Source organism: Leucopleurus acutus, assembly GCF_964270905.1.
Source record: "Leucopleurus acutus genome assembly, chromosome: 2".
Taxonomy (NCBI): domain Eukaryota; kingdom Metazoa; phylum Chordata; class Mammalia; order Artiodactyla; family Delphinidae; genus Leucopleurus; species Leucopleurus acutus.
In genome coordinates this window covers 28,335,929-28,357,956 of record NC_139143.1, presented here as the reverse complement: position 1 = coordinate 28,357,956, position 22,028 = coordinate 28,335,929, and the positions used below count along the sequence as shown (strand labels likewise).

General features: G+C 37.7%; 1 protein-coding gene across 8 annotated transcripts in view; it reads left to right on the top strand.

The window, feature by feature from the left end:
* SDCCAG8 (SHH signaling and ciliogenesis regulator SDCCAG8) overlaps positions 1 to 22,028 on the top strand; it is a gene marked incomplete at its 3' end in the record, with an annotated part of 251,152 nt that overhangs the window by 166,616 nt on the left and 62,508 nt on the right. For 6 of the 8 annotated variants that reach the window (XM_082834464.1, XM_082834462.1, XM_082834463.1 and 3 more), the window contains 2 exons: positions 259 to 367; positions 9,535 to 9,666. In XM_082834464.1, coding sequence (XP_082690590.1) covers positions 259 to 367; positions 9,535 to 9,666 — 241 coding nt within the window. Of the gene's footprint in view, positions 1 to 258; positions 368 to 9,534; positions 9,667 to 22,028 lie in introns of those variants that run through there. The other 2 variants (XM_082834465.1, XM_082834466.1) reach the window with 2 other exon arrangements.

Sequence of the window (22,028 nt, the reverse complement as noted above, 5' to 3'; positions counted from 1 at the left end):
CATGTTAAAAATTACACAAAGCTGATATGATCAGAAATGTTTCTGTTGTGTAATTATTAGGGAAATAAATATCTCACAAGATTTAGTGTCTTGCCAGATGAGCATTCCTTTGACCTAGGACCGTAAAAGTGATCTAGCGTCTTATAGGAAAAGTGTGGTTGTCTTAGCACTTTTACCACTATACATGTGGAAGCACTGCAGAGCTACAACCATAAACATCTTATGTTGCTGGGGGGGGGGGGTTATTGTTATTTCTAGAAAATGAACAGTATTCATTGCTGACCTCCCAGAATTCATTTCTGACAAAGTTAAAGGAAGAGTGCTGCACATTAGCCAAGAAACTGGAACAAATCTCTCAGAAAAGCAGGTGGGTAATATAATACAATACTTTCAGAGCACTGTTTATATGAATACTGTAATTTTTTTCTTAAAGGACAGTATTTCCACTATTTTATAGTCTAATGTCAAAATTAGATATGTATTGACATATTTCCTGTAAAAAACATTTTCTCTCTATGAGAATTTTCTTAATTATCCATACAGACACCTTGATGTTTTTTCATAATTAGGTATCCATACTATAATTTGACTTTTTTAATGTTCAGAATTGAAAACTATGAAATTTCAGAGCACAAAGGTCAAGATGGCATCCTTTTAATAAAGGATGCAGATAAATCAAGCAGTTCTAAAGTCATATTTTAACACAGCTAACATATTTTAGTCTATTATCATAGTTCTCCATGAACACATAAAAGCTGTCTTTAAGGCAAATGATAATGGATAAAATATGAATGTATACAAATAAAAGTAGATGATACTTTGAAATAAACCAAAACCATCTTTTCTTTCTCCTAAAATTGTTTTATTTTAATAAAACAGCCATCATTGATTTTGTAGGTACATGCTCTTTTATAAATCCACTGATTGGGTTCTTAATGAATTTTTTTCTGTACATTTTCTAATCATATTATCTCAATAAATGAATTACTTATATTCTAAATTCTAAGAAGCCTGAGTTCTCGTCTTAGCTCTGACAGTAGCTGTGTAATCTTGGACAAATTTATTTGACCTGCTTGAACTGTGGTTTCCTCTTGTAAATGAATGATGTTGAACAGAATCACTTTGACTTGAACTCAAAAGAAATCATTCATTTAACTAGCTAGGTATAAAATGTCGCATTACAGTATAACCTAATGGGAAAATAATCTGTGTATCTTCTCTTGCATACTTTTCTGAAACTCACTTAGATCATCAAAGAACAAGCAATAGGGCTCAGCAAACCAACTATTGACTTAGGTTTATTATTCAGAAAGAATTTCTAGGAGGGTCGGAGCATGTCTGATCACTCTGAGCCCTATCTTGGGTTCCTGCATCAATAAGCTGGCTTACCTTATGGAATCCCCATCCCTGAATTTTTTTGAAAATCAGGGGGCTTATGAATCCAATTCTTTCTGCTCACAGGAAGGCAGAAGCTCCTATAACCACCCAGAATGTGCTCTGAACATGTACCTTCTTAGCGAATACTAATTAAGTATCTTGTTTGGGATGGGAAAAGGCTTAGGGTACCAAAATACCCAGTATTTTCAGGAAATTTGACAAGGAAACCCAAATAATTTTGCCGTGGAAGAGATCCTCATTATATATTAACAGGAGGTATTCCTAACTAGAAATATTTGATTTACCTCACATAGATATAAACAAACTAGATTAATAACTTAAGCAAAAATTATTTTGAATTGGGTCTTAAAAGATTGTGTTATCTTAAGATTGCTTTGGGGTTGATTATTGATTAATTATCTTGCTGTCTAAGGAGACATAATTGAGGAAATGGAAGTGTATAAAAGAGAAAGAGAAGCTATATGTTTGTTATATATTATTTAATTCTCACAACAGCTTGAGACATGAATTGTTATCTTCTTTTACAGAGGAGGAAACCAATACTCAGAGTGTTTAAATAGCTAGTAAGTAGGAGCACTAGAATTCTAACTTAGACATTTCTGGTTCCAAAGCCTATGATCTTCCTTACAATAAGTATAATTATTTTATATCTACTACTAAAGAAAATCCAGGCCAAAGTAGTTACAACGGGAAAGTTTAGGAAAGAAAAATTAATCTTTATATTTCCATGGAGCAGTAAGCATACTTGGCATGTGAGGGTTAACCTGTGAGCCTGGGTTAACCTGTGCCATGTGCCCTGAGGCCTTCTTTCCCCTGCTCTAGGTCTGTCAATTTACCCTGTACTAGTCTAGTGAACTTGAACCTCAGCCTCTCTTCTCTTCAACTCCTCTCACTTCTGATTCTAGCTCCTGACTGCTACTTTGTAAATTGAATGTGTTCCTTTATGTCTGATACACAGCTGGCACCTGATACATATTTACTGAATGAATGAATGAAACAAACGAGCATGGTGCTACTACCCCTTGTATCCTGATCTGACTCTGATTCCAGACTATTCCTTTGTTGATGACAGGCAGTGTGCAGTAAAAAACACTTTGGAATTCAGAAGGAACAAGGTTTGAATCTTGCTCTGCCACTTAGCTTCATAACCTTGCATACATCGCTTAATTTCTCCAAACCTCAGCTTCTCCATCTGTAAAAACCTTTTAAAAACTATGTTGCAGGATTATGGTGGGAATTAGAAATTTAGAGAGATGTATATAGGTACACACATATACATAGCACCTAACACCATGCTTGACCCATAGAAGTATACAGTAGGTGCTATTGCTGTCATTGATGGTATCATTTTAAGGGTCTTGACTGGCAATTAGGATATCACTTCACCTAGCTACTAATGTCTTGGCCAGAGTCTGAGTGCCATAATTCTCTGACAGACATAAAGTCTATACCACAGTGGAAAACCTTTCTGAAGGCAATGCAGGATCAGGAAAATGTGGATTTGGTTGTGTTTCAGCTCCTGCTCTGGTACCTTGTCTTATAAGTCTGAAGAGTTAAAATAGGCATCTACTGTAACTTTATAAGTGGATCTGAAACTAAAACCTAGCAAATAATAAAGACTAGATAAGTTGTAACTTATTACTGTTAAAACTTTTAAGTGCCCCTGAAATTTACAAAATGTACATTTTGTGTGTCTCACAAGAAATTAGCATTATAAATAGGATAAATTGTGATTTGGTGGGGGGGTTGTTCGTTTGTTTACTCTTAATTTCTCATTTCACTCTGGCTTCCTACATGAAAGACACTCCATTTTGATATTACCTTTGCTTTGAAAACACCTATAAAACTTGAAGGGCTCAGAGTGTTTCTTTTAAAGTAAAGCTCTACATTTATTAAGCCTTGTAGAAGCCCTCCAGGAGTGAGCCTCTACATACCCTCTACTAAACTTTTAGGATAAATAATTCCCCCTGTGCTTTGAAGTGAGGAAATCCTGAAGTTTTCTAAGCTTTCTATACTGTTGTCATTGTGAAAGCACAGTCTCCAAAATAATTATTTAGACCATATGGTAATTTTAATCCAGGTTTTCCTCAGAGTACTGCAGTAAAATTTTTCCTGAAAGTAAGTGTATTTATTTCATGTTGACTAACAATTTAAACATTTTTTTTTGTCTAAGAGTTTCATGTTATTCAAAATCCCATACTAAATAAATGGATTCATACCATTTAAAATACAATTTTTTTTTTAATTTTTTTTTTTTAACTCACAGATCTAGTCCTCTGACTAGAGCCCCTGAAGAATCACTGGGAAAGCTGACAATCTGGGAGCACCATTCCCAGACACTCTTACTCTCTATCCCATCCTCATGCTAGGCTGCTTTATGAAAGTGTTTAGAAATGGCTCCTCCGTGTGTGTGTGTCCTGTTATATGTGTTTCTCCCCAAGTAGATGTAAGTCGCATTATGGCTGTGCCTATTGCTTCTGCTGTCTGCAAGCCCTCCACAGTGAAGAGCCGGTACTTCCGCACAGTATGCCTTCCACACTGCTCGGGTGGTGTCTGTAACCCCAGGGTTTGTGAATGGCACATCCCATTTTAAAACTAAAAGTGAACTGCCAATTCCATGCATTTTATGTAGCTTGTTTTTGAGCATCAGACAAGTAATTCCATTTTGCTTTTAATTGGCACTAGGCAGACATTCTGGCTGATTTTAGATGAAACTCACATAAACTTCAGCTCCCTTTTGTCTTTATTCCCCAGGACTCTGAGAGCTTATTACAGTGGTAGGGTTGTTTCTGAAGTTGGTAAATGGAGATATTTAAATATCTTTGGTGCAACTGTGATTTTTTTTTATCAAAGTGAAGGAGGTGTTCCCTGTCCCCAGGCACTTAGATGAATCAGCAGTAAAATGTTTGCAGTGCAGTTTGCAGTGCAATCTAAAACGTGGCCTGGGAAGAGCTCAGAGAGGTTGGGCACCGGCTAGGAAGGGAGCCTCTGCCAGCTGCAGAATGGAGATCCAGCATGTGCTAGGTTTTCACCTCTCAACACTTCTGCCCCAGTGAAAAGAAAAGGATATAGAGCATAGAACTGGGGGTCTGCATGGTTTTGCTTCTCTTTCTTTTCTATCATTGTCACTTTTGGCTTGCTAGGTTCGTGGATTGATGTCTAACACTACCCATTGTATATTTGTGATTTGCGTTTTGTAATTAAGAGGAACAATGGGAGTCCATTGGGTCTCGTTATATATAATGGTTGGTTTAATTTGTTTCGCTTCTATCTTGTTAATTGTAAATTGATCATTAAGATTTGAATTCTAATCTGTCACCAGGGTTGTGGGTATTGAGGCTAGAGCAATGATCCTGGCTTTAATCACTGATGATGAGAAACAAATTTTATAATTTTGGTACATATTGCAGTTCATATATTTTAACACTGTATTTTATGGTGTTATAAATATTGTTAAATGACTTTTAGTGTAGTTTTACTGTGTGGACTATAATGTATAAATTATTTTACTGTTTTGGCAACAGTAGGTATCCAACTGTGTGAGTTTAATTGAAGTAAAGAACACATACCCGGTTGAACTATTTTTTTTTCCCTGGCATGTTCAGATGATGTTAGTTTGGGATGCTACAAAAATTATATTCTACAAGAAGAAACTGATATTGTCCTCTGCTAATTATTACCGAAAGTTGAATGAGACTCTAAAAGAGTAAAAAGTTAAGGGGTCATGTTTTTCCTTAAAAAGCAATTATCACTGTAATCCTAATTATCGTAGTAAAATATTATACTTCATGAAAATGTAATTACACAGTATAACTGGTATATAAAAATGCAGTGAGAAGTTCATGCTTCTGTAAAGGCAGAAATTACCTAAATTTTCTATGAAAATGGATTAGAATCAATTTTCTTTTTATATGACACTAGGATAATCATGCCACAAATGTAATCTCAAGCTAACATAGAAGCTCGTAAGTTTACTCTTTGAACTTTGTAAACTACTAGTTCTTTCAATATATCATGGACTCTAGACAGATAAAAGATGATGTCCATGTACATATACCAAATTTTTATTGAACATTGGAAGTTGGTAGGCAAATTACTATTATAAACAAAGAAAAGCATACACATAAAATATGCAAAGCAGAAAAGTACTGTAGCAATAAAGTACTTGATAGTAATATGTACTTTACAATTAACATTTATATTTTTGAAATTCTGTATATAAGATATCCTCAATATAGGGCATTTGGTTATAAATGCAAAGAAGAATTAAGGAAAAAAATTTCCTGTAACATTACCATCCAGCTAACTATGTTTAACTTTTGACATGTTTACTTTCAGTCATTTTCCATGTGTAGGTAAATGTGTATGTTACCATGCATTTATATTGTGAGTGATACACATATGTGTGTGTGTATATATATATATATATATATACAGTTTTATATCCTGCTTTTTTTACTTAATATTATCTGATGGACACTTTTCTACATCAGTAAATACTCAGGAAACATAATTTTAGTTGAATCAGTTGTATGAATAATAATTCATCAGAATTTTAAGCTCTTTTAAAATGTAATGAATAATATAATAATAATTTTATACATAAATCTGAATTTTTTCATGATTTTCTTAGTTGAGATGTCTAAAAGGGGATTGCTGGTCCAAAGACTGTGAACCCTGTTAAGGCTGTTAATGTGTATGACTTTGCTCAAGTACTGCACTAAATTCTGCTCAGTATATATGTGTACATAGCAGTTTGTGACAAAAGAAGTGACAGGTTTTTCAAAAAAGGAGGGAGGGGCCATGTTGCACAGTGGGTGGGACAACCCCTTTAGAGTTGGACAGACCAGTGTTTGTGTCTGGGCTTGGGTAATCACCATTTAGGTGACCTTAGGCGAATTATTAAACCTCATATTTACCTCCCAGAGAAAAGGGAATAAACACTTACCTTGTAGGATTAATTGAGATCATAATGTAAAGGATGAATTCCACTACCTAGTGTAGTGTAGGCATACAGTAAATGTTTTATTAGGCATTTCTTTGAATAATAGGGAAATTGAATGTTTTATAAATGTTTATTGATCATTTATGTTTCTTCCTCTGTGAGTATTTTTCATATCCCTTGTACTTTTTTAATTGGAATTTTGATGAAGAGTGGGGATAGCAGTTTATTATATAATGCTTCTAATATTCATTTTTCTCATTTTTTACGTTCCCTTTTTTTAATTTCGAAAAATTTGTTCCCAGTTCTTTTTGTTTCTTAAGAATTTTTTCAAAATCAAGGTGACTTTATTTTTAAATATTACAATACATGTCCATTGTAAAAATTCAGAAAATACAGAAAAGGAAAAAAAATATTTTATATTTCTAATCTGGACACCAAGAGATAATCAATATTAATATGTGGACTACATGTCAAAATATTTTTTATTTTATAAAATAAAATTACCTTATGCTGATTTTTAATATTTTCCTTTTTTACCAATATGTCATATTTTTAGGTCAATATATAACACCAATAAATAGCCATATTATCAGAATAGCATCTTGATATTTCTTTTTTAAAGTAATGTAACTAATCATCTGTTGATACATTTCTGGGTTAAGTTTTCATATATTGAGTTGCAGAGCAAGATTGTTTCTAGAAGCAGTGCTACAAGGAACATGCTCATAAAAATATATGACTTTGTTGTATGTAAAAGCTTTATATTCTTATATTGTAAAATCTATGTTTCCTTCGTGACTTTTCAAAAGTGACTTGTTTTTCTGGGAAGGTACCTGAGAACAGATAAATATTCTTATGCATTTTTTTCTAATGCAGTTTAAGGATATTTTTGGGCCTTTTGGAATTTTAGTGCATAGTGCATATTGTGATAGGAAATACTAATGGTGGAAGAATACTAAATTAAAAATTTCATATAACTGCTCCTAAATTCTTTTATATTGTATGTGATTTTGAAAGGATAGACATAGTCATTATTTACTTATTTAGACTATTTCAAATATAAGTAAATTCTTATTAGAAGAAGTAAATATAGATTGAGTGCTTAATCTGAGCTTGAAAATGAGATAATCCATGCCCTTGTGTGTAATCTGTAATCTAGCAAGAGGGATGAGGCACAGAGCACAATTCACAGGAATAAATTATAAGCTAATGTATGCATAAAAGCTAGAGATAGTTTCAAAAAATGTGCTGGCATACTGAGAACTGCAGGTATTAATCAGAGCAAGCTTTCTTCGAGATGAAACTTGAACCAAGGTGAAAACAAAATGAGGAATGAGGTGAACTAAAAGCGAGCGATTGCTTCATGCCATGTGAAGAAGCTTGGTCCTTGGGATAAATTCCCTTAGCAAATCCAAATCTTTTCCAGGAAAAAAAAAAAAAAAAAAAGGCTATGTCACCTAATGGAGGAATCCTTTCTTTGGAGGGAAATAATTTTACATCAAGCATCTCACATAAACCTCAAGAAACGAACCACTTGTTAACTACTTGTATTTTAATGTGCACGACTTCTAAGCTTTCATTTCTAACCTATGAGGCAGTGGAGTATGAGGAGATGGTGGAGTAAGGAGTAATGTTTAATTAAATCAAGGACAAAGTACAATTTTTCTTGGACAGATGTCTCTCTTAGCTTCAAATTTTGAGCCTTGAAATGGCCATCCAAGACACTGAAGAAGTAATGTTATTTCCTGACAAACACCAATCATCACCAAAGTAGATAGATATCTGTAATCCCAAATGAAATAATGTGAAAACAGAAAGAAAATTGGGGGAATGGTACCTCACTTAGCAAATGGAGGAAGGTGAGTCTTAAATGTCTGCAGACAGGGATACTTGTATGTGAAGCAAGCTGATCTGCTCTCAGGATCCCAGAAAGACTTAGAAGGCAGGAGTGGAATATAGGACTGAAGCCAAAGTTTACAGTTCTACCCCCACCCCATGCAGCCAGGTGACTATCCCTCCTCCACCCAGAAAACTAGGAGCTTCCCCTCTGAAGAGATTAAACCAGCAGGCACTGGTGAAAATAGCTGCACTGAAATTAGAATAGAGGAATTAATTAAAAGTCTACATTCTGAAAGGTGAGTACACCACCCCTCTATTTCCAACCAGCTCCTAGACCACTGATGGTTAGGGTTGTACACAACAAGCAGGAAAATGGAGAATCCTTCTTTTGAGAAACAGAATGGCCACAGGGGAAAGAATTACGGATGCTGATAATATTGGGAATCTCCCATCAGAAAAGATGGCTTTCCACTCAATCATTCTACACTAAAGCCCACTTGTTTAGGGAAAATAAATGTACACAAATGCATGTGTAATCATAATATACTCCTTAAACAACAAGGACCAATATTTATGTAGTTGTTATGACATAAAACTGATACTGATTTAACTACAAACTGAAATATTAGTAATTACATTGACAAGCTGGAGGTGGAGTCAGGGGGCAGAGAACCACCATTTTTTTTTTTTTTTTTTTTTGCGGTACGCGGGCCTCTCACTGTTGTGGCCTCTCCCATTGCGGAGCACAGGCCCTGGACGCACAGGCTCAGCGGCCATGGCTCACAGGCCTAGCCGCTCCATGGCATGTAGGATCTTCCCGGACCGGGGCACGAACCCGTGTCCCCTGCATCAGCAGGCGGACTCTCAACCACTGCGCCACCAGGGAAGCCTCACCATTTTTTAAAACTATATGATTTTAATCATGTACCATTAAATTAGCTATGTTAATTAAAAGAAACAACTCTCTGTCAGAAATTAGGCCTGGGGTTGTTCCTGTAACAGCATGGTAGCTGGCCTGTAATAGATACTTACTAAATATTTGGTAAATTAATAGCTGTCTTTTTAAAAACGGGATTTGATTATTATCATTTTTGTCTTGTTCCTTGAAAAAACTCTCTCTGTTGAAGTTGTTATTCCTTTTTCTGTCTACCAGTTGAGTTCCTGCAGTGTGTATATCCTTCTACTAGACATTCTGTAATTTCTGAAATATTTTATTTTACATAAAATAATTTTTATTGACACTGTTATGTTTAAGTACAGAGTTCAAGAAAATGATAAGGTTATACAATAAAAACATGCTCTGGTAATAAGAACCTTTAACATCAGTCACTTCTGTGTTTACACCTCTCTAGATCTGAAATAGCTCAGCTCAGTCAAGAAAAAAGGTATACATGTGACAAACTGGAAAAGTTACAGAGAAGAAATGATGAATTGGAGGAACAGTGTGTCCAGCATGGGAGACTACATGAGATAATGAAGCAAAGGTAATAAAGACTTAATAATCAACTGATGTGCCACATATTGAATGTGTTTGGTTCAAAAACAGAGTGGGAATTGCTGTGGAATAAATAGAATTCATGGTTACTGTGGTACTCAAGGAACATGCTTAAAATCTAATATTTCTATATATTTATGCTTTCTCAATTTAGGTTGTTCTTATAATACACAGAGAGGAGAGCACATTCCCTCTTTACTGTTCTCTAAAGACACAGAAGTAGATTTAATATAGAACACTGTAGGAAAACCATCTACCTTTAAGGTGCAAGCTGGTAATGTAATATGCAGGAATTTCAAAACTTCTCTTCTAGAAATTAGGTTTTGTATGTATTTTTGTAAGATACAACATGTAAGGCCTAAGAAGGTTAAATATATTGCTAGAGTCAGAATTTGACTCCAGACCCTTTGGTTCTTTCTAGTGGTGTACTTTGAGCAAGTTACTTAACCTCTCTGAGCATCAGTTTCTTCATCTATGTATTGGAGCTAACAATAGCCACTTTGCAGATCAAATATAATATATGTAAAGCACCTGGCTCATAATAGCCACCTACTAAATGGAATCAATATTTACTCTCTTTTTCTAGATGGAGAAGCTCAAGCTGAGAGATACTAATGTATTTGCTCAAAGTGCCATATTGAGTAAGTTGGTAGAGTTCAAACTTGAATCATGATCTTTTGATTCCAAATTCCTTTCCTTTTTTTGTGCAGTACTTTTTTGTGTGTGAAAAACACAGTCCCTTATATTTACTATAAATGTGTCACTCCTAATTTCTATATAGTGATGAATTACCCAGGAAAAACAATCTCAGCAATCACATACATAACAGCAGTTAACCTTCCAGTGGAGGTAGTTTTCTTGGCATCCATCTCCCCATTTCTATCCCATCCCCAGACACCCCAGGCCTGCTCTGTTTCAAAATCAATTGTGCATATAACTGAGGGGAAAAGAAAATATTTAAATACTCCCTTTATCATTATTTTTTAATTTAAAGTAAACATAGAGTCCCTCGGCAGGGGCAGGAGGAATGTTTATAAATTTGATCACTTTCTCTATTGAAGAGAAGAAAGGTAGTCAGAAAATGACACCAAAATATTAAAATATGAGTATATTTATAAAGAATTAATCATTCATTTATTTTCTAAGCCAGAGATCAGCAAACTATTTCTGTAAAGGACCAGAGAGTAAAATATTTTAGGCTTCCTGGGCCACGAGTAGTCTCTGTCACGTAGTCTTTGTTTTGTTTTTCTTTACAACCCTTTAAAAAGACAAAAACCATTCTTAGCTAGAAGCCCAACAAAATGAGTGAAAAGATTTGGACCTTGGGCTATAATTTGCTCCTGTACTATGCAACCAACACATCTTTCTAATATTTCTTTTCTTACATCTGTATATTGTTTTAGAGTTCACAAAATTCACCTCACGCATGTTTTCTTACCTGAAACAAACCTGGGAAGTAGTTGTTATTATCATCTTCCTTTCCAGGTGGAAAACTAAGGCTCAGAAAGACAAAGTTGCCAACTGAAGGTCAGATAGTAAATTAATCATTCATTCATTGATATGAATGATAGTAAATTCATTCATTCAACAAATATTTATTGATTGCTACCATGTGTCATGTTCTCCACCACATGCTGGGAATAAAATAGCAAAGTAAATATAATTCCTAGTCTAATGGAGTTTACAGCCTTATAGGGAAGATAGATATTGACAAGAAAATTTCACAGATATCTAGTTAATTGCAGTAATGATTAGTTATATGAAAACAAAATATACTTTGTGGTATAAGCACATTTAATAAGGTGACTTACCCTGATCAGAAGAAGTTTCAATGAAAAAAATGACACTTGAAATGAATCTGTGAGTGGCAATATAGGGATTATTAGTCCTAGGGCAGGAGCTGGCAAATTGTACCCCAGCCCAAGTCCACTTTGTATGGCTCAAGAACATAGTCACGCTCATTTGTTTACATGTTATCTGTGCCTCCTTTCACCCTACAATGAGTAGGTGAGTCAAAGACTGGCCTATTGGCTCACAAAGCCTAAAATATTTACTATCTCGCCCTCTCCTAAAAAAGTTTGCCAGCTCCTCTTCTAGAGAAAAGAAAACTGTAAATTGAAGGTCCTGAGATAGGACTTTTAAAGAAGGAAAGAAACTGTGTTTAACATAAAGAATAATGGAAAAAATAGCATGTGATGAGGTTGGAGAGGCAGGTGAGGGCCGGATAAAGACAAGGCCTTTAAGTTTTTATTGTAGACCTTTCACTTTATCCTTTTACTAAAAGGAAGATATTAAAAGATTTTTTAAAAAACAAAGGAGAATTATGTGATCAAATTTGCATTTTAAAAATAGCATTCCAGCTCCAGAGTAGATAATGGATTGGAGCAGAGCCATGGTGTTTACACAAGACCAGTTAGGGAGCTAGTAGAGCAGTTAGTCAAGTGATGATGATGGCTTAGATTGAACTGATAATAATGATGCTAGAAGTAAACAGATTGGTGAAATATATAGGAGGTGAAATCAACAGGACTTAATGACTGATTGGCTATGTTGGGTAGAGAATAGTGCATATCCATATTTCTGACATGAGCAATACGTACATAGTGGTAGTACTTAGTGAGAATAGAAAATACACAAAATAAGAAGGTTTGTGGTCGAGATGGCCTGGGTTTGGGATAAGATCAAGTGTTAGGTTTCGACCCTGTTGAATTTAATGTTCAAGAGCATTGTACAACTGGGTATGTTGAATAAGCATGGAGACACGAGGGACTAAGCTCAGGAGTGAGGACTGGGCTGGAGATAGAAATCCCCACTGGCTTACAGAGAATATTAGAAACCTTGGGAATAAATGAAGTCACCTAGAGAAATAAAGTGAGAAGGAAGATGGGCTTACTGAATCCTAAAGAACATCAAAAGTTTTAAAGGTAAGGTAACCTGAGAAATAAGTAGAAACTGAAAAGGCTTGTTATCATGCATGCCGACAGATGGAAATACTTCAGGAAAGAGGAGGTGATCTACCAGATGCTGCTGAGTGACTAAATGAGACTGAAAAGTATCCATTGGACTTAGTGACATGGACAGCACTGGTTATGTTAACAAAAATATTTGTACTGGAAGAGTGGGTACAGAAATCATATAATATGGATTGAAAACAGTGTGAGTTGAAAAATTGAAATAGCAAATTTAAACCACTTTTTCATAAGATTTGGGTGCACAGAAAAGAGGGAAGCAAGAGAAAGCAAGAGACAGACCAACCAACTGGTGGTGGGTAGACATATTGGGAGGGGCATTTTGGAAAAGAGAATTTTTTGAGTTGTAGTAGATGTGAACTTATTAAATTCTGATTATCAAGATTATTAAAGTTATAAAGTCAGGAAAGTTACATTTTCCAGCTGGTAGTTTGGAACCCCTGGTGTCCACAAAGGCAGACCAGGGAATTCAGGCTAAAGATAGCAATGGTATTTCTTTCTAGTTATATTTTAAAATAAGTATTGATTCATATATTTCTCCGTAGAAAGTAGAACCGCGTGAGAACTCCACAGTGTATACAGAGGGAGCAAGCCCTCGAGCTAGTGGAAATGGGCTGAACGCACTCATGTGTTCTCATGTGATTTAGTATTATGTCACCAACCCCCAGAAATCCTGGTTGTTTTTTTGGTTATACACTTTCACATTTTTTAAAAATTTCTTATGGTAGTGTATTGTTTAAATTATATACATAAAAACCATTGAATGGGGACTTCCCTAGTGACAGTGGTTAAGAATCCGCCTGTCAATGCAGGAGACACGGGTTCGATCCCTGGTCCGGGAAGATCCCACATGCTGTGGAGCAACTAAGCCCGTGTGCCACAACTACTGAGCCTGCACTCTAGAGCCCATAAGCACTGAGCCCGTGTACCACAACTACTGAAGCCCGTGTGCCTAGAACTTGTGCTCCACAACAAGAGAAGCCCATGCACAGCAATGAAGAGTAGCCCTGGCTCACTGCAACTAGAGGAAAGCCCACGAACAGCAACGAAGACCCAACACAGCCAAAAGAAAAAAAAAAAAAAGATAATAATAATTAATAAATAAATAATTTAAAAAACATTGAATGATGACATGAAGCTGCTGACTGAAATGTAACAAACTAATTATTAATTTAGAACTGGTAATTCTTTTATAAACTGCCTCACAATGATCTTTAACAAATCTGTAAGCTGTATTTTTCTAACAGAAATGTTATTCCTTGAAAACTAGGGTTAAAAATAAGAAGTAAAATATTGATTTTTATCTAATTCAACATTAAATTTTGGAGGACTGTTCATTATTTTCTGAGAAGTGCTTGAAAAAACAAAATATTGGCAAATAGAATCCAACAGCATTTAAAAAGAACTACACACCACAGTCAAGTAGGATTTATTCTAAGTATGCAAGTCTGGTTCATTATTTGAAAATTAAATGTAATCTATCACATCAATAAGCTAAAAAAGAAAAATCGCATGATCACATTAATAGATGCAGAAAAAGCTTTTGACAAAATCCAAACACATTCATGATTTTAAAAAACTCTCAGTAAACTAGAAATAGAGGGAAACTTTCTCAACTTGATAAAGAATATCTTAAAAAAAAAACCCTACAGCTAACATTATACTTAATGGTGAGAAACTCAAAGCTTTCCCCATTGATCAGGTGTAAGTCAAAGTTATTCCCTTTTACCCATCCTTTTCAACATCATACTGGAAGTAATGCAATAAGACAAGAAAAGGAAATAAAAGGTATAAAGACTGGGAGGGAAGAGGAAAAAAAACCTTTCTTGATTGCAAGATGACATGATCATCTATGTAGAAAATCTGAAAGAATTGATGAAAAATTCTTGGAACTAAAAAGCAATTATGGCAAGTTGCAAGGTACAAGGTTAATATCTGAAAGTTATTTGCTTTCCTATATACCAGCAATGAACAAGTGGAATTTGAAATTAAAGACACAATACCATTTACATTAGCCCCCCTAAAATGAAAAGTTTTGGTATAAATCTAACAAATTATGTACAAGATCTAGATGTGGAAAACTATAAAACTCTGATGAATAAAATTAAAGAAGAACTAATAAATAGAGAGATATTCAGGTTAATGGTTAAGAAGACTCAGTATCAAAGGAGGTCAAGACGGTGGAGGAGTAGGAGGATGTGGAGTTCATCTCTCCCCACAGATGCATCAAGAATACATCTACAGGGCTTCCCTGGTGGCTCAGTGGTTGAGAGTCCGCCTGCCAATGCAGGGGACATGGGTTCGTGCCCTGGTCTGGGAAGATCCCACATACCGCAGAGCGGCTGGGCCCGTGAGCCATGGTCACTGAGCCTGTGCGTCTGGAGCCTGTGCTCCGCAATGGGAGAGGCCACAGCAGTGAGAGGCCCGCATACCGCAAAAAAAAAAGAATACATCTACAAATGGAACAAGTCTCACAGAGCACTGGCTGAACACTGGCAGAGGACCTTGGACACCAAAAAGGACAAGAAAGATCCCCCATAACCTGGTAGGATGAAAGAAAGAAGAAGGGGGAAAGAAGAGGAGAGGAAGCCGGACGTGAACGGCAGCCCTGGGGTGGAGCTTGAGGAGAGGAGAGGTTCCTGCATCTGGAGAAGCCCCGTCACTGGTGGAGAGATCAGTTGGGACAGAAGGGGAGCTTTGGGGCTATCAGAAGAGAGTGCAGCAACTGGTCTGTGGCAGGTAAGACAGAGTGAGACCTACACAGACGGTTCATGCCACAGTCCTGTGTGCCCCTGCCCTACATGTGTCCCTGGTGAGGATGGGGGCTGCGTGCTGGAATGTGGTGTTTGGAGAGCAGACCTGGGTAGAGGACTGCTGTTGGCTATAAGGAGACAGCCTGAGGGGACAGGAGTGAGGACATTGCAACCAGGAATGCCTGTGGAGGAAACCCAGGCTGCCATAGAAGCAAAGCACCATTGTTAAGTGATGTGTAAGGGGCAGAGCTGCCATTGCAGGCTCTCTCCCCATGTGCCACTCCTGCCTCCCTGGGCACTAGGAAGGGCCCCTGCTGGGGCCAGCCCTCTCGAGCCAGCAGCTGGGTGCAAGGAGGGGCCCCTGCCAGGGCTAGCCTCTTGTGCAGGGGTCTGGGCACTAGGAGGGCCCCCCACCAGGGCCGGTTCTATCACGCTGGCAGCCAGGCACTAGGGGGACCCCTCTGGGGCCTGCTCTCTCCTGCCTGTGGCTGGGTGCTAGGAGGCGCCCCCCCCAACAAGGTCTCTTGTGCCCGCGACGGCTGGCTCCCTCACATGCCTTGTCACCACCGGGGCCAGCTTCCCCACATGCCTCATCAACACTAGGGCTGGCTCGCCCACGCCTGTGGCTGGGTATTAGGAAGAGCCCCCACTGGGGCTGACTCTCTTGTGCCTGCAGCCACCAGCTCCCCCTAATGCCTGTTGCTGCCAGGGGTCCTGTGACCCCAGCCACCGTGCTGCTGCCACAACCCCTCCTTGCCGGGGTGGACTCCTGTGCTCCAGGGCAGCCTTGACAGCAGACCCCTATGGGTGGCCCACAAGCAGAGGTGGGACTGAAACCACAACTGAGCCCTAGGGGCCATGCAACTAAGAAAGAAAAGCTGAAACCTCTCCACACAGCTGTTCAAACCATGAATTGACAATGCTGTGACTGGCTTTGTAAACTCAGTGCCTACAGAACATCTGAATGAACAGCCAGTGCTCCTGCAACCAAGATGGGCCTAGCTTTAGCAGCTGTAGATTTTGTCGGCACATACACATGGGGGTTGGGCCAGACTAGAGTCAGAGCTGCCCCCATAGCACCCATAGTGGGTCCAATCCATGATTACTACAATCCTGGGACCTGACTTAAGTGGATCTATGCTGGTGGCCTGGTGAAAACAACGTCTGAGAGACACCAGGGCCAACTGCCGGCATACCCACAGTTAAGGTGGGGCCTAGAGCAGTGCCAACAACAGTGTAAGAGAGCTCGCGCAACAGGTGAAAAGTGACATAACAGAGCACAGCCACAGGTGAACAGGTCCAGAGGAGGAATACTCAGAGGCTTCCCTCCCAGTGGGAGTACTCCAATCCTACCTACCTCACACCGCAGATCAGAAACACAGCTAAGAAACAGATCTGAGGGCCTCTACTCCAACAACTAGGGAGCAGACCCCATGTCTGACAGGGCAGTGACAACCACAGAGCAAAGGGGAGGCCCTGCTCAATATCCAGTGCTGGCTCTGTTCACCACAACATCAGTCACACCTCCTGTAAAGGGGATAACGGCCAGCATACACTGAGGAACAGGTGGCAAACATCTATACTAAAAACAACCCTCACACCAAAAAATATTAAACACATGCAGGCTACCTAGGGACATTCCCACATAAAATAGCCCTCCAAGACAGTCTGAGGGTCTGGAATTGGGTAGAAGAACCCGCAGACCATTTAGCCATGAGGGCCAGCAGGGCTTGAGTGCAGGAACTCCATAGGGCTGGGAGAAACAGAGACTAAACCCTTGGATGGCACACAGAAGGTCTCACATGCACTGGGACCCGGCACAAAGCAGTACCTCAATAGCAACCTGGGCTACACCTACCTAGAGGTCTTAGAGGGTGTCCTGGGGAGGGGAAGGTTGACTATCGCTCACCACGAGGGCAAGAACACTGGTAGCAGAAGCCCCAGGGAATATTGATTGGAGTGAGATCTTCTGCAGGTCCATATTTTGGCACCAAGACCCAGCCCCACCCAACAACCTGTGGCTCCAAAGCTGGAAAACCTCAGGCCAAACAACCACCAAGATAGGAATACAGCCCCACCCATCAGAAGACAGGCTGCCTAAAGTTGTACTGAGCTCACATCCACCTCAAAACACACCCCTTGATGTGGCCCTGCCCATCAGAAGGACAAGATCCAGCTGCACCCATGAGAGGGCAGGCACCAGTCTCTTCCACCAGGAAGGCTGCACAAGCCCCTGGATCAAACTCGCCCACCAGGGAGCAGACACCAGAAGCAAGAGAACTACAATCCTGCAGCCTGTGGAAAGGACACCACAAACACAGAAAGTTAGACAAAATGAGATGACAGAGAAATATGTTACAAAAGAAGGAACAAGATAAAAACCCACAAGAACAACTAAATGAAGAGGAGATAGGCAATCTACCTGAAAAAGAATTCAGAGTAATGATAGTAAAGATGATCCAAAATCTTGGAAAAAGAGTGGAGGGATAGATCAAGAAGATACAAGAAATGTTTAACAAGGAGCTAGAAGATTTAAAGTACAAACAAACAGATGAACAATACAATAACTGAAATGAAAAATGCAGTAGAAGGAATCAATAGCAGAATAACTGAGGCAGAAGAATGAATAAGTGAGGTGGAAGACATAGTGGTGGAAATCACTGCCACAGAACAGAATAAAGAAAAAGGAACGAAAAGAAATGAGGACAGTCTCAGAGATCTCCGGGATAATAATAAGCACACCAACATTCTCATTATAGGGGTACCAGAAGGAGAAGAGAAAGAGAAAGAGCCTGAGAAAATAATTGAAGATATTTTAGCCAGAAACTTCCCTAACATGAGAAAGGAAACACTCACTAAGTCCAGGAAGCACAGAGAATCCCACACTGGATGAACCCAAGGAGGAACATGCCAAGACACATATTAATCAAACTGGCAAAAATTAAAGACAAAGGAAAACTGTTAAAAGCAACAAGGGAAAAGCAACAAATAACATATGAGGGAATCCTGATTATTATTATCAGCTGATTTTTCAGCAGAAACTCTGCAGGCCAGAAAGAGAGTGACATGATATATTTCAAGTGATGAAAGGGAAAAACCTACAACCAAGAATACTCTACCCAGCAAGGCTCTCATTCAGATTCGATGGAGAAAACCAAAGCTTTACAGACAAGCAAAAGCTAAGAGAATTCAGCACCATGAAATCAGTTTTACAACAAATGCTAAAGGAACTTCCGTAGGCGGGAAAGAGACTAGCAAATTAAAACAACCTTGTACATATATAGACTGCTAAATTAAAACCTCATGGGAATAGCAAACCCAAAAACTACAATAGATACACAAACAAGAAAGAAAAAGCAACCCAAACACAACACTAAGGATTATCATCAAACCACAAGAGAAGGCAACAAAAAAGTAAGGGAAGAAAAAATAAAACCCAAAACAGTTAAGAAAATGGCAGTAGGAATATACATATTGATAATTACCTTAAATGCAAATGGATTAAATGCTCCATCCAAAAGACATAGACTGGCTGAATGGATATGCTGTCTATAGAGACCCACTTCAGACCTAGGGACACATACAGACTGAAAGTGAGGGGATGGAAAAAGATATTCCATGCAAATGGAAATCAAAAGAAAGCTGAAGTAGCAATACTCATATCAGACAAAATAGACTTTAAAATAAAGACTGTTGTAAGAGATAAGGAAGGACACTACATAATGATCAAGGGATCCATCCAAGAAGGTATAAAAATTGTAAATTATATGCACCAAACGTAGGAGCACCTCTATTTATAAGCCAAATGCTAACATCCATCAAAGGGGAAATTGACAGTAACACAATAATTGTGGGGGATTTTAACACCCCACTTACACCAATGGACAGATCATCCAGACAGAAAATTAATAAGGAAACACAAGCCTTAAATGGCACATTAGACCAGATAGACTTAGCTGATATCTATAGGACATTCCATCCGAAAGCAGCGGAATACACTTTCTTCTCAAGTACACGTGGAACATTCTCTAGGATAGATCACATCTTGGGCCAAAAATCAAGCCTATGTAAATTTAAGAAAATTGAAATCATATCAAGCATCTTTTCAAACTACAGACTGTGAGATTAGAAATCAATTACAGGAAAAAAACTGTTAAAAACACAAACACATGGAGACTAAACAATATGTTACTAAATAACCAAAGGATCACTGAAGAAATCAAAGAGGAAATCAAAAAAAAATACTTAGAGGCAAATGACAATAAAAACACCACAATCCAAAACCTATGGGATGCAGCAAAAGCAGTTTTAAGAGGGAAGTTTACAGCAATACAATCTTACCTCAGGAAACAAGAAAAATCTCGAGTAAACAACCTAACCTTACACCTAAAGCAACTAGAGATAGAAAAACAAACAAAACCAAAAAACAAACAAAATCATAAAGATCACAGCAGAAATAAATGAAATAGAGGTGAAGAGAACAATAGCAAAGATAGATGAAACTAAAAGTTGGTTCTTTGAGAAGATAAACAAAATTGATAAATCTTTAGCCAGACTCATAAAGAAAAAAAGGGAGAGGACTCAAATCAATAAAATTAGAAATGAAAAAGAATCCGTTACAATGGACACAACAGAAATACAAAGGATCATAAGAGACTACTACAAGCAACTATATGCCAATAAAATGGACAACCAGGAAGAAATGGACAAATTCCTAGAAAGGTATAACCTTCCAAGACTGAACAAGGAAGAAATAGAATGTACAAACAGAACAATCACGTGTACTGAAATTGAAACTGATTAAAAATCTTCCAACAAACAAAAGTCCAGATGGCTTCACAGGTGAGTTCTGTCAAACATTTAGAGAAGAGTTAACACCTATCCTTCTCAAACTCTTCCCAAAAATTGCAGAGGGAGGAACACTCCCAAGTTCATTCTACAAGGCCACCATCACCATGATACCAAAACCAGACAAAGATATCACGAAAAAAGAAAATTACAGGCCAATATCATTGATAAATATAGATGTAAAAATCCTCAACAAGATACTAGCAAACTGAATCCAACAACACAGTAAAAGGATCATATACCATGATCCAGTGGAATTTATCCCAGGGATGCAAGGATTTTTCAATATCTGCAAATCAATCAATGTGATATACCACATTAACAAACTGAAGAATAAAAACCATATGATTATCTCAATAGATGCAGAAAAAGCTTGTGACAAAATTCAACACCCATTTATGATAAAAACTCTCCAGAAGTTTTTATCAGAGGGCATAGCAGGCATAGAGGGAACCTACTTCAACATAATAAAGACCATATACGACAAACCCACAGCAAACATCATCCTCGATGGTGAAAAATTGAAAGCATTTCCTCTAAGATCAGGAAGAAGACAAGGATGTCCACCCTAGCCATTTTCATTCAACATAGTTTTGGAAGCCCAAGCCATGGCAATCAGAGAAGAAAAAGAGATAAAAGGAATTCAAATTGGAAAAGAAGTAAAACTGTCACTGTTTGCAGATGGCATGATACACAGAAAATGCTAAATATGCTACTAGAAAACTATTAGAGCTCATCAATGAATTTGGTAAATTTTCAGGATACAAAATAAATACACAGAAATCTCTTGCATTCCTATACACTAACAATGAAAGATCAGAAAGAGAAATTAAGGAAACAATCCCGTTTACCATCACATCAAGAAGAATAAAATACCTAAGAATAAACCTACCTAAGGAGGCAAAAGACCTGTACTCAGAAAACTATAAGATACTGATGAAAGAAATCAAAGATGACACAAACAGATGGAGAGCCATACCTTGTTCTTGGATTGGAAGAATCAATATTGTCAAAATGACTATACTACCCAAAGTAATCTACAGATTCAATGCAATCCCTATCAAATTACCAATAGCATTTTTCACAATCAGAACAGAAAATTTTGCAATTTGTATGGAAACACAAAAGACCCCGTATAGCTAAGGCAATCTTGAGAAAGAAAAACAGAGCTGGAGAAATCAGACTCCCTGACTTCAGACTATACTACAAAGTTACAGTAATCAAAACAGTATGGTACTGGCACAAAAAAACAGACATATAGATCAATGGAAAAGGATAGAAGGTCTAGAGATAAACCCACATGCCCATGGTCACCTAATCTATGACAAAGAAGGAAAGAATGTACAATGGAGAAAAGACAGTCTCTTCAATATGTGGTGCTGGGAAAATTGGACAGCTACCTGTAAAGAATGAAATTAAAATGCTGCCTAACACTGTACACAAAAATAAACTCAAAATGGATTAAAGATCTAAATGTAGGACCAGATACTATAAAACTCTTAGAGGAAAACGTAGGCAGAACACTCTCTGACATAAATCACAGCAAGATCTTTTCTGATCCACCTCCTAGAGTAATGGAAGTAAAAACAAAAATAAACAAATGGGACTAATTAAACTTAAAAACTTTTGCACAGCAAAGGAAACCATAAACAAAACAAAAATACAACCCACAGAATGGGAGAAAATGTTTGCAAATGAAGCAACCGACAAGGGATTCATCTACAAAAAACAAACAGCTTCTGCAGCTCTATATCAAAAAAACAAACAACCCAACCCCAAAA